The sequence below is a fragment of the Mus pahari genome, chromosome 1 (genome assembly GCF_900095145.1).
Source record: "Mus pahari chromosome 1, PAHARI_EIJ_v1.1, whole genome shotgun sequence".
NCBI lineage: Eukaryota > Metazoa > Chordata > Mammalia > Rodentia > Muridae > Mus > Mus pahari.
The window spans coordinates 92,912,585-92,927,652 of NC_034590.1; the positions used below are offsets into that span (position 1 = coordinate 92,912,585).

The 15,068-nt window shown below is 44.7% G+C and overlaps 1 protein-coding gene across 5 annotated transcripts in view; it reads right to left on the reverse strand.

Annotated features, from left to right (window-relative positions):
* The window catches only part of Arhgap17 (Rho GTPase activating protein 17), a 94,808-nt gene that overhangs the window by 50,372 nt on the left and 29,368 nt on the right, over positions 1–15,068 (reverse strand). For 4 of the 5 annotated variants that reach the window (XM_021194038.1, XM_021194055.1, XM_021194022.1 and 1 more), the window contains exon 2: positions 2,176–2,215. In XM_021194038.1, coding sequence (XP_021049697.1) covers positions 2,176–2,215 — 40 coding nt within the window. Of the gene's footprint in view, positions 1–2,175; positions 2,216–7,910; positions 8,045–15,068 lie in introns of those variants that run through there. The other variant, XM_029537577.1, reaches the window with a different exon arrangement.

The window sequence follows — 15,068 nt, forward strand, 5'->3', positions numbered from 1 at the left end:
CTCTCCTCCAACTACAAGGGTCTCATCTCAGAACGTCAAAGATTAAATGTGATCATGTAAGTACTGGGGCAGATGGCATAAAACACATGAAAACCTAGCTGAATCTAAAGTGCATAAACAGTATTCAGGAAGAAAGTGAATTTAAAATATGTGCCCCAAACTAAGAAGTGTCAAGAATGCAATTCCTTAACAAATCTTTTTGTTTGTTTGTTTGTTTGTTTGTTTGTTTTTTGAGGCAGGGTTTTTCTGTGTAGCCCTGGCTGTCCTGGAACTCACTCTGTTCTGTAGACCAGGCTGGCCTCGAACTCAGAAATTCGCCTGCCTCTGCCTCCCGAGTGCTGGGATTAAAGGTGTGTGCCACCATGCCCGGCAACAAATCTTTTTTATTTTGTAGGCTTGCCCTGAACTTAGAATCTGCCTGCCTTTAAAAAAAAAAAAAAAAAGCTTTTAAAAATATACTGGACTGTAGGTGTGGCTCAAAGCAGAATACAAGCTTAGACTGCTCTTGGTTCAATCCCCAGCACCAAAACCCAGATCAATCATCCCCCAGATGATCCGTGGTTTTGGGCATCTATAACATGTAAGAGCACGTGCACACTTTTCGTTACTGTTCCCTAAACAACCCAGCATGAGGACTATGCACATGGTACCAACGCCGTGAAGAACAGAGAGGGAGTTACAGTACAAATGAGGCTGGATGAGGCTCGGGGGCAGACCACTTTCCTACTATATGCAAAGGCCTGGGTTTGGTTTTCAGCACCACAACAGTAAGCAAATGAATGAATGCATGAATGAATGCATGAATGAATGAATAAATAGATAAATAAATATGCATGCCATCAAAAGGATGTGTGCAAGCTAAATTCCAACACTGCACTGTTTGTATGAGGATATCTAGAACAAATCTGCCCATGGAAACCAAAGTGACTACATTCTGCCTGCAGGTGGCTGACACAACTCAAGACAGTTGGCAGGCTGTGATGGAGGGAAACCCTTTTCTGACTTATGCCAGCTCCCTTCTCCACAGGAAGGAATGGACAGAGTCCTAGGGCCAAACTTTTGGTCTTTAGAGCTGCACTTGATTAGACAGACTGCTATATAGGTTTAAGGAAGCACAAGGCAGGCAGCAGGCAGGCAGCAGGCAGGCACACTGCTTAACAAAGACTCCGTGCAGCCGGGCTCGCCTTCCCTCAGCCTTTTATAGCGGGTGGGGACACGAGCAGAGATGAAGCATATAGAGGCCCAGTGTCTTCTCCAAGACCAAAGTCAGGGAAACTTCATGACAGACGGAGCAGAGTGGCCCTGGCCAAAGAGTCCTGGCAGGAAATGGAAGCAAGGTCTGAGCTGAGGACACAAAGTGTCCCAGGCCTCTGGGTGGTTGTGCTACATCTGCTCCATTACTACAAGCCTAAGCTTCCAAAGACCCAAGCAGCCCAGGATTGGGGAGAAACAGCATGAGCAGGAGAGATGTCAGAGCTCTAGGCTGGAGCCACTGGAGCCTCTAAGCAATGGGCAGGACCTGTCTCAGCAAGGGTAGCATCACAGCAGTGTATCAGAGTGCCAGCCTGCCCAGGGCCTGTAACAGGCCACGGTGCTGGGGACTGACCAGGCCCCACCTACCCCAGCACCTGGCACTTGAGAGCAGACTAGCACCATCTGTACTCCATGACATGACAGAAAGTTTCAGATCCCCTTCCTCCCACAATCCCATCCCATGCATCTCTTTCCCCACACAAACCCATGCGAATTCAGTTGTGCTGTCCCACCAAGGAAAGAGGAAGTGAAATGCCTTACAAGCTCCAAGTCTCCTGTGTCTGCCTCACCCCAGTGCCCATATCTGTCCTGAGTGGTCTCCTGTGTTGGGGTCTGAACCCAGAGCTTGTGTGTGGTAGAGGGTCCTTTATCAGAGTTGTGGCTAACCCCAGATTTACTATTTGTTTTCAGTCCACATCTTTAAAGATATTGTTTTAAGACAATTAGAGGCACAGATGTGTAACTCCAGCTCAGGGGAGGGTGGGGGCTAGGATAGAAAGACTGAGTTCAAGGCTTGGAAGGGCTACAGAGCGAGTTTGAGGCAAACCTGGGCAATGCAGTAAGGCCCTGTTGTAGAACACTCGCCTAGCATGCATGGAGCTTGGGATGGGATGCCTAGTCAGGGGAAATATATTTTGTTACCTGTAGCAGATCTTCACTGAGGACTTCTGTCTTCTCAGCTCTATGGGAAAAAATGAAGCTCAGAATTAGAAGTGTAGGAGAAGTAATCTGTGAATCTTAAAAATGGTTAACTGGGGATTTTTTTTTTTTTTTTTAACAAAACAGACAGGAGGAAATTTACATCACAGGGCAATGTAAGCAAAACCAAAGGAGCACAAACAGGCTGAACAGCAGCCAACACAGGAGCCCATGGTGTGGGATAGTGGCCCTCAGCCTGGAGACTGCTATGGAGGATCACTCAGTCTTTCTCCAGGGCTGGCCACACAGCATTCTAGACAGACTCCGTGTGTATGGAGCATGATCCTGAATTACAGAGGTCTACATAGGCCATACTCTGAGAAACAACTCCTTTCTGAAGGCTTAACTTCAGATCCTGAAATGATCACAGCTAGTTTTCACAGCCAGACTTATGGAGAAAAACTGGCCCTAAATCTGTGATACTTAGGCATCATACCATAGCAGGAAACATTCCTTTCTTTAATTTAAATGGAAAGAAAGGTATTTCCCAGCTTTCTCTTTGCAGTGCTACTAGATTTGTTGAACTGCACAGAGAACAGGATGTGGCCAGCTATTGGAAGCAGGGCACATCTAGGCTGCTGGAGTACAAAGCTGAAGAAAACTGCCCAGAGACCCAACTGCTAAAGGGTGTTTGCCATTATTAGGAAGGTGGTCCTTCAGATCGGGCTTGGTTGGAGGAGGTAGATCATTCGGCAAACCCTGCATACCCTTGGGTAAGATTCCCTGTCTCTCGTGGTTTGGACCATGAAGTGACCAGGCTTGTTTGTTTTCCCATGGCATTCTGTGCAACCACAGTGTAAAATGACAGAGCCAAGCAACCGTGGATCAAAACCTCTGGAGCCAGGAGCTAAACTAACTCTTTCTTCCTTATTTGCTTGACATGGATGCAGCATGCATGTATGTGTGTGCATGTACATGTGTGTGTACATGTGTATGAGTGTTTGTGCATGTGTGTACATGTTCCCAAGAGTGTTCTCACGTGTGCACAGGTGCACATACATGTATGTAGGTATGCATGCATGTGAAACCCAGAGGTTGATGTCTGGTGTCTTCCTCAATTGCTCCCCATCTTATACACTAAAGCAGAGACTGCCACTTGAAGCCACAGCTTACCACCCCCGCTAATCTAGCTAGCCATCTTGTGCTGAGGATCCCATGTGAGGCCACCACATTTACCTGATTTTTTGCCTGAGTGCTGGGGACCTGAGGTCTGGTCCTCACAATCTCATGGAAAGCACTTTACTCACTGAGCCATCTCACAACCCACCCTGTCCTCAAGTGCCAAGTACTTTGTCACAAGTGGAGAATGCTTTCCTCTGCAGTTCATAGGGCTGCTTATTGACATATAAAACCCTAAATTACTAAAGTCTCAAGTGTTATTTTGGACTTGTGGTTCAACTAGCGATTTGAGAAGTTGTTTGTGATACCTACCAAATTCCCATTAAAAATGAACAAGGAGAGTTTTAAGGAGAGAGAAAAGCTGAATAGTTAGGAGAGGCCCCAAATAAACTAGAAACCTGAGGACCTCCTGAAGACAGGATCTCACTATGTAACACTATCTGGCCTATAACTTATTACGGAGACCAGGCTGGCCTCAAATTTAGAAATCCACCAGCCTCTGCCTCCCAAATACTGGGGCTAAAGGTATGTGCCACACACCTAGGAGAAATAACTGTTTAACAAACTGGTAGAATGCAGGGCTGTATAATCTTAACTCTGAACTAATATAAGAGAAGAAAAAGCTGTTTGGCCAAAAAGTGAAGGGGACCCTTAGAATGACCTGGACACCCCAGCCTGCAGGCAAGGGAGAGAAGTGTCTGGCAGTCTAGCCTATGCTTACCGTGGGGGCATGGTTACCAAAATGGGCATTGCTACACAAAATGCCAACACCAGGTGTCACAGTGCCCCAGTTAAACTGGAGATGCCTAGAGGAATGGCTTGCTTACCAGACTCTGCAGGTTAACACAGACCAGGCCTCCCCAAATGAGAGGAGCAGAGGTTGGGGGAGCCAAGGCCCCAGTCAGCAGAAGTGGAACTCTAAACTCTGTGAGGGAATTCCACAGCAGCTGCTGACACATGCCCTCTTAGTCTTGCCTTGAGTAGTGTGAACACTGACGTGCCAACACTGGCAATCATGCCAGCCAGGGAAGTGTGGAAGGGACCCACTGACCAGGAGATGAAACTCACACTCCAGAAGGAAGCCTGAGGTTATTCTTGAGGGACTCACTAACACATTAAGGCACCCAGAGCCCTCCACGCCTCTCACAGAGAGCCACAACCCTCCATCCTGGATTGTATACCCTTTCCTTTTTCCTGTCTAATCAGGGCCCAGAAATCAGCACACGGCCTCGTAAGCTTCTGTCTGAACCTACTTCAACTCTGAAGCCGCTTAGTCCCAAGGCCTGTTAAACATTCTCAGAAATCTAAAAGGAAGAGAACAAAAGTGAAGAACGAACCTGTCAGCTTAAGACAGAGAAAACTTAACACGTTACAAGCAGAGGGAACTTGTTCTACAGTCCCACTGTGGGCATGAGAGGCAGCTCCGAGGGATACTTTAGCTGGTTCAGGAGAACTGACTGTGGGCAGCTTTTCCCAATTCCTCTTCACTGACCTCCTATGGGTGCCTTGAGGTAGAATATTAGAGCTGGAAGGCCCTACAATTGACTCCTAGGACTGAAAGGAGAAAACCAGGAAAACAAATATAATGCAACCACCACAAACAGTTCAGATTATTGCCTTTTAAATCTTTGGTTGTTTTACATTGTTTTGTTTTGAGACAGAATCTCATGTAGCCCAGGCTGGCCTTATTATGCAGTTAAGTATGATCTTGAATTTCTGGCTCTTCTGCTTCCACCTCCTAAGCACTGAACTATGGAGGTATACTATCATACTGGCCTTTTTAGAATTTTGAGATCTAGGCTTAAGATTTATAAGTTTGTAAACACAGTAATATAATAGCCACAAATAAAATTAAGCAAGTATAAACTCAAAGCAAGTAATAACCTAAAAAAAAAAACAAACTAAAAACTAAAGGTCCATAGACAGTCATAACACACTTCTATACTGAGCTGCAAATAAGTAGTTTTAATAACTTAGATATCAAATAGTAATACAGCCAAAAATTATACCATGACTGTATTGGAAGGATGGTGGAATAGAAGTAGGGAGAAGTTCTACAAGTCAAAGAATAACAGCTTATACATATTGTTTACAAACACAGATATAAGTAGCTGTCAGAAAAAAATAGCTATAATTCCTTACTAACTGCTACTAGGGAACATACTATAACTACATGTATACAGTGCCCTGTCTGTCTGTCTGTCTATCGTGTGTGTGTGTGTATGTGTATATGTGTGTGTATGTCTCTGTGTGTATGTGTGTCTCTGAATGTGTTGTGTTATGGATCAGATCCAGGGCTTTGCAATTAGACAAACAATTTATCAATAAACTGTAACCCTCACCCAAATTGTGTGTGAGGGGGCAAAGGTAGAGGTCAGGTGTGATCTTTGACCTCCACCTTAGTTTCTGGGATGGGAGCTATCCAATTCTGCCAGACTGGCTGGCCTGCCATCTCCACCTCCACAGCACTGGGTGTGGAGCCACCACACCGGCTTTTTCCATATGAGGAATTCAGGACTCATGCTTGCTTGCATGGCAAGTGCTTTAAAGACAGAGCCATCTCAACAGCCCACCCACCCAACAGCTTAAAAACAGCCTGTTACTTACATTTTTATACCATGAGCCTTATATTGTTAGAATTACCTGTTACTTAAGGCAACTGGTATAACTATTAATCTCTTCAAAAGCTAAAAGAGTACCAAAATACTTAAACCCTCAAAGTACCCAAAATAGAAATCTAAAATATTAGTATCCTTTCCCAAATTAACTTTTGCTTTAAATTAATCATTTGCTTCAAATTTAGAGGTGGGACTATGGAGATGGCTCAGAGGTTAAGAACAGAGATCTGAGTTTAATTCCCCCATAACCACCCAAAACTCCAGTTCCAAGGGATCCAATGCCCTCTTCTGACCTTCTCAGGTACCACGCATGCACATGATACACAGATATACATACATGCAAAAACACTCATACACATAAAATAAAAATAAATTTAAAATAAATGGCTGAATTAAGAGACATCTGATCTGTAAAGGTACTGGAAGTCACGAAATATAATAACCACATTACATTCAACTGTTAACAAAATAATGTTTAAAAATGAATCTGCGGGCTGGGCAGTGGTGGCGCATGCCTTTAATCCCAGCACTTGGGAGGCAGAGGCAGGTGGATTTCTGAGTTCGAGGCCAGCCTGGTCTACATAGTGAGTTCCAGGACAACCAGAGCTATACGGAGAAAAACCCTATCTCAAAAAACCAAATAATAATAATAATAATTAATAAAATAAATAAAAAAAAAAGATTCTGCCTGTATTGTCTTTGTGGATATTTCTTATTACATTCATATAACTGCTTTTAGAAAACAAATCACTTGTGGATCTTAATCTGATACTGGGGATACTGAAATTATTAAAAATTACCTACAAACTAGGAAACATTGTTTTAAACTGCTAAATTCCCATTACGAATTGTAATTGGCCAATGGACAGCTCTTTCTACAGAGTCTCTGCTGGCCTGTGTTGAGAATTGCTACTGTCCTCACCACCAGACACAGTTCCAATGACCCAGCCTGCCCTCTTCACTGTGATGGTCCTCCACTCTCTAAGGCCAACTGCTGCTCATTTGTGTATACTGCTAATATCATCACAGGTGTGTGTAAGATACTTAAACTTTATTTATACTACCCCAAGATAGATCCTCTCTCACCCTCCTTCATGGCTCCTTCCTATTTCCTAACAGTCTCCTTTCTATTTTTAGTAACTATTTTTAAAGTACTCATCTTTACCAGAGGTGTAAAACTCCTACCCGGGAAAGGCTGGCAATTCTTCAGAATCCTGGTGCACACTCTGTAAGGAGGTAAACCCAGTATAAAAGCTTGCTGAATTTCCTAAGCTGTAGTGTATTATTGACTACAGTGCTTTTCCACAAGGAGAATGTAGACTGTTAACTGACTGGGTGTCTCCATTTTTAACTGGTTAGAACAAAGATTAGGACAATGAATTGAATGAAGATACCTAAAGGTGGGAATAAAAAACAACGGTAGAAATCAAGCCACTTGTAAAACATTTGCTAAGCAAGAGTTTCGAGCCAGACATCTTGCTACAGACTTCAACTCTGTACCCTTAGAGCCTCTTTGTGTCCAATGTTCTGTGCTTCAAAGTACACTCCAAAGTTTCCTGTACCTAACTGGGAGAACAATAGCATCAGGAAGGACCCGCCCACTTGCCATGTCACTCTGGGGCTTGTTGTTTCCTATGCAGGCCACTTTGCTGTCCCTCAAAGCATTCACATATGGCTTACTCCACACAGAATATTTACGTTTATTTATTTATTTATTTATTTATTTATTTATTTATTTATTTGAGAGAGAGATATATGCATTTGTGCTCACATATATGTATATGGAAGCAAGAGAAGAGAGAGATACATGTGTGCACACATATATGTATATGGAAGCAAGAGAAAAGAGAGAGAGCGAGGGAGGGAGGGAGGGAGGGAGAGAGAGAGAGAGAGAGAGAGAGAGAGAGAGAGAGAGACACGCATATGTGCACACACACGTACATGTAGGTATATGGAAGTCGAAAGGCCATCAGGTAGGCGTCCTCTATTACTCTTAGACCAACCTGGAGGTCACTGCTTTGGTTGGGGTGTCTGGCAGTTAAACTCCAGGAATCTGTAGGTCTCTGTGCCCCGTTGCAGGAGTTATGGACTTAGGTGGGTGCTGGGGATTCAAACCAAGGTCATGCTTGTTCATCAAGTGTTCTAATCTGCTGAGCCCTATCCCACCCCAACCTCCCACCACCTCCCCAGGTAGGATTTTTCTTGTAGTTTTTCTAAAGCCCTAAGATGTCTCCCTAGAACTCTCAGGTCCTCAGAGCAGCACTGTGGCTGCCTTCACATGCTTACCTGTCCCTGGACAAGGTCTGGGAACACTCAGCCTTCTGCTTATGTTTTATTCAGCCTACTTACTGGGCAAGGAGAAAAAAGTATTTCCAAACTGGTTGTGAGCCACCATGCGGGTGCTGAACTCAGGACCTCTGGAAGAACAGCCAGTGTTTTTAACCACTGAGCCATCTCTCCAGCCCCTAGTATTTCCAAACTGGATCATTCAACTTAGAAAAGCAGAGTTTTGTAGTGCTCGAAGTAGTGCACAGCAGCCTCATAGGGAAAGCTCTAGCTGGTTTGACAATCCTCCCATGGACTGACTCGTGGGTTGACTTACAGCAAAGCTATTGTCATGGTGGCACCTGCACAACAAATGCCACTGTTGTAAATGCCCATGCTGTCTCCAAGATGATCACTACTACATAAACAGGTGCCTAGAACATCTGCCACGGGAACCCCAGGGCTTCCTGGTCAGGGCTAGAGACTCAGAAGTTCACACCATCATAGTAAGCTGTGCGCTGCCATCAGTGACCACTGCTGACCAGACTGAGGCACTCTAGCATCTGAGAGCAAGCAGCCATCGTTCCTCCTGTGCACCGAGTACAGAATGTAGCCGTCATGCATCAGGGGCTGAGGAGACCCTCACTGTGTGACGGATGGGTGCTGCCAAAAACCTAACTTTTACTTCAAAAGAGGCAGTAAAACAATTCCAATGGAGCCAGGCAGAAGAGCAGCTGTGGCATAGAGGACTGCCTTCCCCAGCAAAACCCATGGCCACTAATAACTAGGGCATTATTTTTTAAAATTAATATGTTTAAAAATCAGGAGGAAAGAAATGAGCATGGTAGTGTAGGCCTGTATCTAGTGCTCACCCAGGGGAGGCAGGAAGTCAGGAGTTCAAAGTCATCCTCAGCTAATAATAAATAGTAAGTTTAAAGCCAGCCTTGGCCTTAGTAAGATCATATATCAGAAAGCCAAAACAAAAAACAAAAGAGTAAACGCACCTATAGATGTTTAACTTCTAGATTAGAGAGGAGGGAGAGTCACCCCTCCTCCTGTCACCCCACACTCCAGGTGAAGCTACTGTTATCAACTTATACATCCTTCTCTGTTGCTCTAAATCTAAACTAGTGATGCCCAACCAGAGGTGTCCCTTACCACCACCCCAACCGCCCAGAGACACCTAATGTGGACTTGTGCTGGGAGTGGAAGATGGCCTCCACTCACTGCAGCACAGTTTTCTCCTCACCAGGGCAGAGAACCAGGGGGTGAGTCTCCAGCTGCATTAGCTGCCACTGCTGCTGAATACTCTGCCACACACTCTGCTTAAAGGATACTAATGTATTATTAGCTTGCAATTTTAGAGGTCGAAAGTTCAAAGCAGCACTCGCTGGGCAGAAACCCAGGGTCAGCACTGCCAGGCTCTTTTGGACACTCAGAGGAGAATCTACTTCCTTCCTTCCCCAGCTCCTGGAAGCCACCCACATTCCTTGGTCCTTTCCTGTACTGTGCAGGACAGCAACATGCAATGTACACCCTGTGCTTTTCTTTTCTTCCCAGTCACAGCTTCCTATCAGAACTGTCAGTGACTCCCTCCTTCCATGGCTACCTGAAAACCCAGTGTCACTGCCCCTTTAGTATGGATAGCAAGCATCCTTTAGCCAGCTATAGGTCCTAAATATGAACAGTGCCAAGGCTGAAGAACTTGATCTCAGTGATACATTCACACAAATATAGAATCATGCATATGTGACACCCATCCACACAAGTCTGACAGGCAGACATACCTGAGGAGCATCCTCACAGGTCAGAACCCTCAGGCCTACCTCACTGCTTTCATGGCCTACCTTGTAAACACCTGTATGCGCCATCATCTGTTTAAACACACTGATGGCCACTACATGAAATTAAGGCAGAGCTTCCCAAGCCTCCCTTTCTGTGGAATCTACCTGACTATGACTAAAGACAGGTCCGGGGGTCAACACTCATCTCGCAAGCAGTTCTACCAGGGCTATAGGAGACCTGTAAGAGCCCTACTGACAGCTAAGACAGCACAGCTAAGACAACCGGTGTATCTTGGCACAGGTGAGCTGTCTCAGCAGGTCTCTCCCTCAATTCTTACATCAACTCTATGAGGTAGGAGCTTCTACCAGATGAGCAAAGTAAGGCTGTGGAAGGTAACTTGCCTATGGCCACACTATTAGAGGCAGAGACTCTGATTCAAACCCAGTATACCTCATTCTGCAGCCTTACCCTTGTTTATCCCAGGGTTCAGCAAACTACATCTGCAAGCCAAAGCCAGTCAGAGAAGATAACAGAGGTTTTTTTTTTTTTTTAATTATTTTTAAATAGTTTTTTAAAAGAGAAATAATGTTTTATAGCACTTGAAATTCAAATGTCAGCATGTGCGATCAGGTGTGTGTGTGTGCATGCATGTATACACACGTGCATGCATGTGATGGTCACTGTTAAAACTTTAACTTGCCACAACTTGAAATCACCTGAGAAAGCCTCAATTGAGGAACTGTCTAGCTCAGGCTGATGTGTGGGCATGTCTGTGGGTGATTATTTTGGTTGATTGATACAGAAGAACCATGACAGTTGTGGGCAGTGCTATTCCCTAGGCAGGAGATCCTGGGCCACGTATGAGGAAGAAACAAGCCTACAGCAAAAGCGGCAGCAATGAGCAGACAACATGGGACATCTGTCTCTACCTGCTCTAGACTGCATTTGGAACGATCATCTGCTAAACTCCCAACTTAACTTCCCCTCAAGGATAGACTATAATCTGGAATGTCAAACTAAACCATTTCCTCCACAAGCTGCTTTTGGTCAGGGTGTTTTATCACCGTCTCAGAAATGAAGCTAGGATAAACAAACACAGTCTATAAATAAAGTCTACTGGAGTGCTGCCAGGCCTAGCACTGCCACTACCAATGACTGTCAGAGGTAGAGCTAAGATCTACCCGACAATCATCAGAGCTCCAGGAACTCACTATCATCAGGGTCTTTATGGAAAGTGCATGCCAGCCTGGTCCACATCAGCAGTTCTGACCAGGCATGGCAGAGACCTTGAAAGCTAGCCTTTCAGCATCATTCTGTGGACTAGTATATAAGGAGAGTATCTACAACATTTGCTTTCTCAATATTTTGCATTATATTCAATATGTGCCTACTAACTACACTGAATGGTGGTGGCTGAACGGATTCAGCCCTGAAGCAGAGGCACATCTCAGGGACAGTAAGTGGTGACAGAAGCAATGAGAAAGTATGTGTCTCTCTTCACCACCCCCCCCCCCATCCCTCAGGCACACACAGAGACAGTAGACTATCTTCAGTTTGGTCTGTCTTCATAAACAAACCTCAGGACAGAACAGAAATGAGCATAGCTCTCTCTATAAGGAAGGGTTCAGCTAGTTTTCTTCTGGAAAGACCAAGGAAGAAATGTTCCAGGATTGCCTACACTGTGCTACGGTTGGTTGCTCAGCTCCACTGCTAGTAGCCATAGATAGCACAGGGATAAATGTGACTGTGGCCCAAGACTTCACCTTTAAAAGTCTATCCTTTTCAGTGTAGAGGCTCATAATTCTACCCTTGCTACGGTATCTGGGGTAAACAAGCATACAGATGGGGCATCAACACTGATACCAAACACTAATGCCATCCCATGTCTGAGACTACACAGCTGCCTTCGGTTTATATACTCACATGTAAGACCACAGTCCTGCCCACACATCACTTTGATATGTACCACAGAAAGTTGAAATAATTTTTAATAAACTGATTTTAATTCCAGTTACCTAGAAACAAAGCAGGGAAACCACAGCTGGTCAGGAAACCCCAGTGTTCTCCCCAGCTGGAGACTGTACACATCATGGCTGTATCCACAGGGAAGGGACAGAGGCCAGCCTTACACACGAGAAGGGGATCTCTGTCCCTAGAAATTCAAGTTTGTGTGATCCTGTTACAAATGCTTCCAAGACCCAAAGAGCTGCAGGCCTGCTGAGCTCTTACTATTTCCTCTCACCAGCTCTGTTGTCTTCTTGAGCTGCTAAAAAGGAATCTGAAATCCACTTAATTGGATTTTTTAAATAAAGGCCCCTCTCATACTTTGTACATCAAACGATTTGTTTCACATTCCACTAAATAGTTTACAAAGTCCTGAGTTCACAGACCTCTAAAGGGGTCCTATGGGGGCAGGGGATCGCCATGCACGGCGTGTGAAAGGGAAGGGCGCTTGTCCTGGAAATGATCATATAGAGTATTTAAGCCGCAGCACAGGCCGAGACAGCTGAGTAGTCTGCACTCTGAATTCCAAACCTAGAGTTTATCCAGCTCCTCTAAGATGAGAGCTAATCTAGTTACTTTTATTTTAACAAACATGAAGTCTTATCAACCTTAACTCAATCTTTTTGGATGATTATTGAATCCCAGTCAGCGACTAAGCCCAACAGTCACACGTTATCGTTCTCTCACATATGTGAGCATGTCCACAGCTTTCTGCTTGCTAACTGGCCTTTTCCCTCTGGCACATGAAGTGGAATCTTTTGCCGGCCCTACTCTAACCACGTGGCCTAAGTCTCAAAGCTCCACCAAAACTTTTTGCCTATGCCAGGGTCCAAGGAAACTTCTTCACCAGCAGCACACTGCACTTCTCTCAGTGGTGTCCTCTTACAGACTCCCTGAAGTCCTGCATTCCCCTAGCCCACTTACGTGATCTGTGTTCACCTGCTTGGACGGGGAGGAGTTTCAGACGGCAAAGTTTCTTTTTGAAATCAGAAACAGGTAAAATCATCAACAATAAAACCCGAACATTCAAGTTACTGCAAGGCAGAAAAGGCATGGAACACCATGGCCTATGGGAGAAGTTACAGGAAGCAGACCTTTTTATTGCTATGCAAGGCAACAAGAGGCCAGGAAGGGCTGAAAACCACACAGAAAGTCGCCAGCAGTTTGGGTGGGAGCTCAGTGGCTGAATAACTGCCAAGCATATAAGAGATGTGAGAGGCTTTAGGTTCTATCTACATAGACAGACAGACAGACAGACAGACAGACACACACACACACACACACACACACACACACACACACAGTGCCAAAAGACCACAAATTTAAATGTTCTCTAAGTTAACTCAGTGCTACTACATCTTGACTTTGGAAAGTGAGTTTCCACAGAAGTCAGGGTATAGATGATAACTCAGTTCCTAATTCTGCTCACAAAGCAGCTTTGTCGCTCAGCTGATGTAAATGGCAGCTCTGGGAGGGGCCTACTGTTTTTAGTGAGCCACTCCAGACCAAAAGAATAGTGATGAAAAGAATAATACTAAAGATAAAAACAGTGGCTGTGAGCCGAGCCTGAGTTGCTATCACTCCTGGCATGGCTGGCTGAGTAGAATGGCTATCAGGTTTCACTGTAAAAGGGAATGAGGGATCTTACATGGGATGATGAAAATTTTACTAGAAGTGAGTTGGACATGTAGAACAAGTGTCCCCTAATGGCGCTGTAATCACTGATGGACCAAACTCATGCACAGGTAAGCAGTCCCATAAGATGCAGCTAAAAACTCCATCACCAAAGGACAGTGCATTGGGAGCATGGTACATTTCTCACACATTTGTAGAAATGCTGCTGTAAACACAACCTTGTTGCCCCCACAGGAAAACAGCATAGACAATTATGTCCAGGGTATACAGTACTAAATAATGATTAAGACAATGGTTACCACTTTCTGTATTTACTACTTGTTCTAGTTTCATTCCTGTTGCTGTGATAAAATACCTTGACCAAAAGCAACTCAATGGGAGCAGGTTAGTTAGGCTTATATTAATTTATAATTCCAGGTTACAGTCTATCATTAGAGGAATTCAAGGCAGCCAATCACATAACACCCACAGTCAGAAAGAAATGAATGCACACATGCTCATGTGCTTACACTCAGCTCTGTTTCTTCATTCTTACACAGCCAGGGATCCCAAGCCAAAGGAATGATGCTGCCCTCACTGAGCTGGGTCTTCCCATACCAATTAATTTAATACTATCCTCTACAGACACACTCACAGGCCAACCCAGTGCTGACAATTCCTCATTGAGATTCTCTTCCTAGGTAATTCTAGATGCGTCAAGTTGTAACTAACGCTAATCATCACAACTATATTTTTTCATTGTTATTTTAGAATGTACTTCTTTTTTTAATTTTAAAAAAGATTTATTTTATGCATATGAGTACACTGTCTTTAGACACACCAGAAAAGGGCATTGGATCCCATTACAGATGATTGTGAACCATGTGATTGCTGGGAAGTGCAATCAAGTGCTCTTAACAGCTGAGCCATCTCTCCAGCCCCCAATTTTCTTCCTTTCTCTTCTCTCTGGTTCACAAAGAGTCAATGAGTTCCAATCCTTTTTGAATGGGCAGTGAGAGGTCAGTGCGGTCTTCCCACTCTGTGGGAACTAGGTGAGTCCACTTCACTTTTTTCTGTAAGGTTTCATCTGAGCACTCCAGAGCACCTTCCAGGCCTTGCTCAGAGGCTCTGACTCTCCTGCTTCCTCTACATGGGACTTGTCAAGGTTTTCAGGCATCCTCAGTTAAGTCTGTTCCTTTCCTGCCGCGGTGTCAGCGACCACCCAGGGTCACTCCAGCCTCACAAGGGTGGAAGCAATGCTCGCAGGGCTGGCGCCTGGGCCTCGACCCCCTCTGGGGTGCCCAGCTCATCCGCCTGCCAAGCTGCCTGCGTCCTCTCTGCCCTGCCTAGAATGTACTTCTTTTTAAAAAAACAAAAAAACAAAAAACTTATTTTATTAGATATTTTCTTCATTCACATTTCAAATGCTAT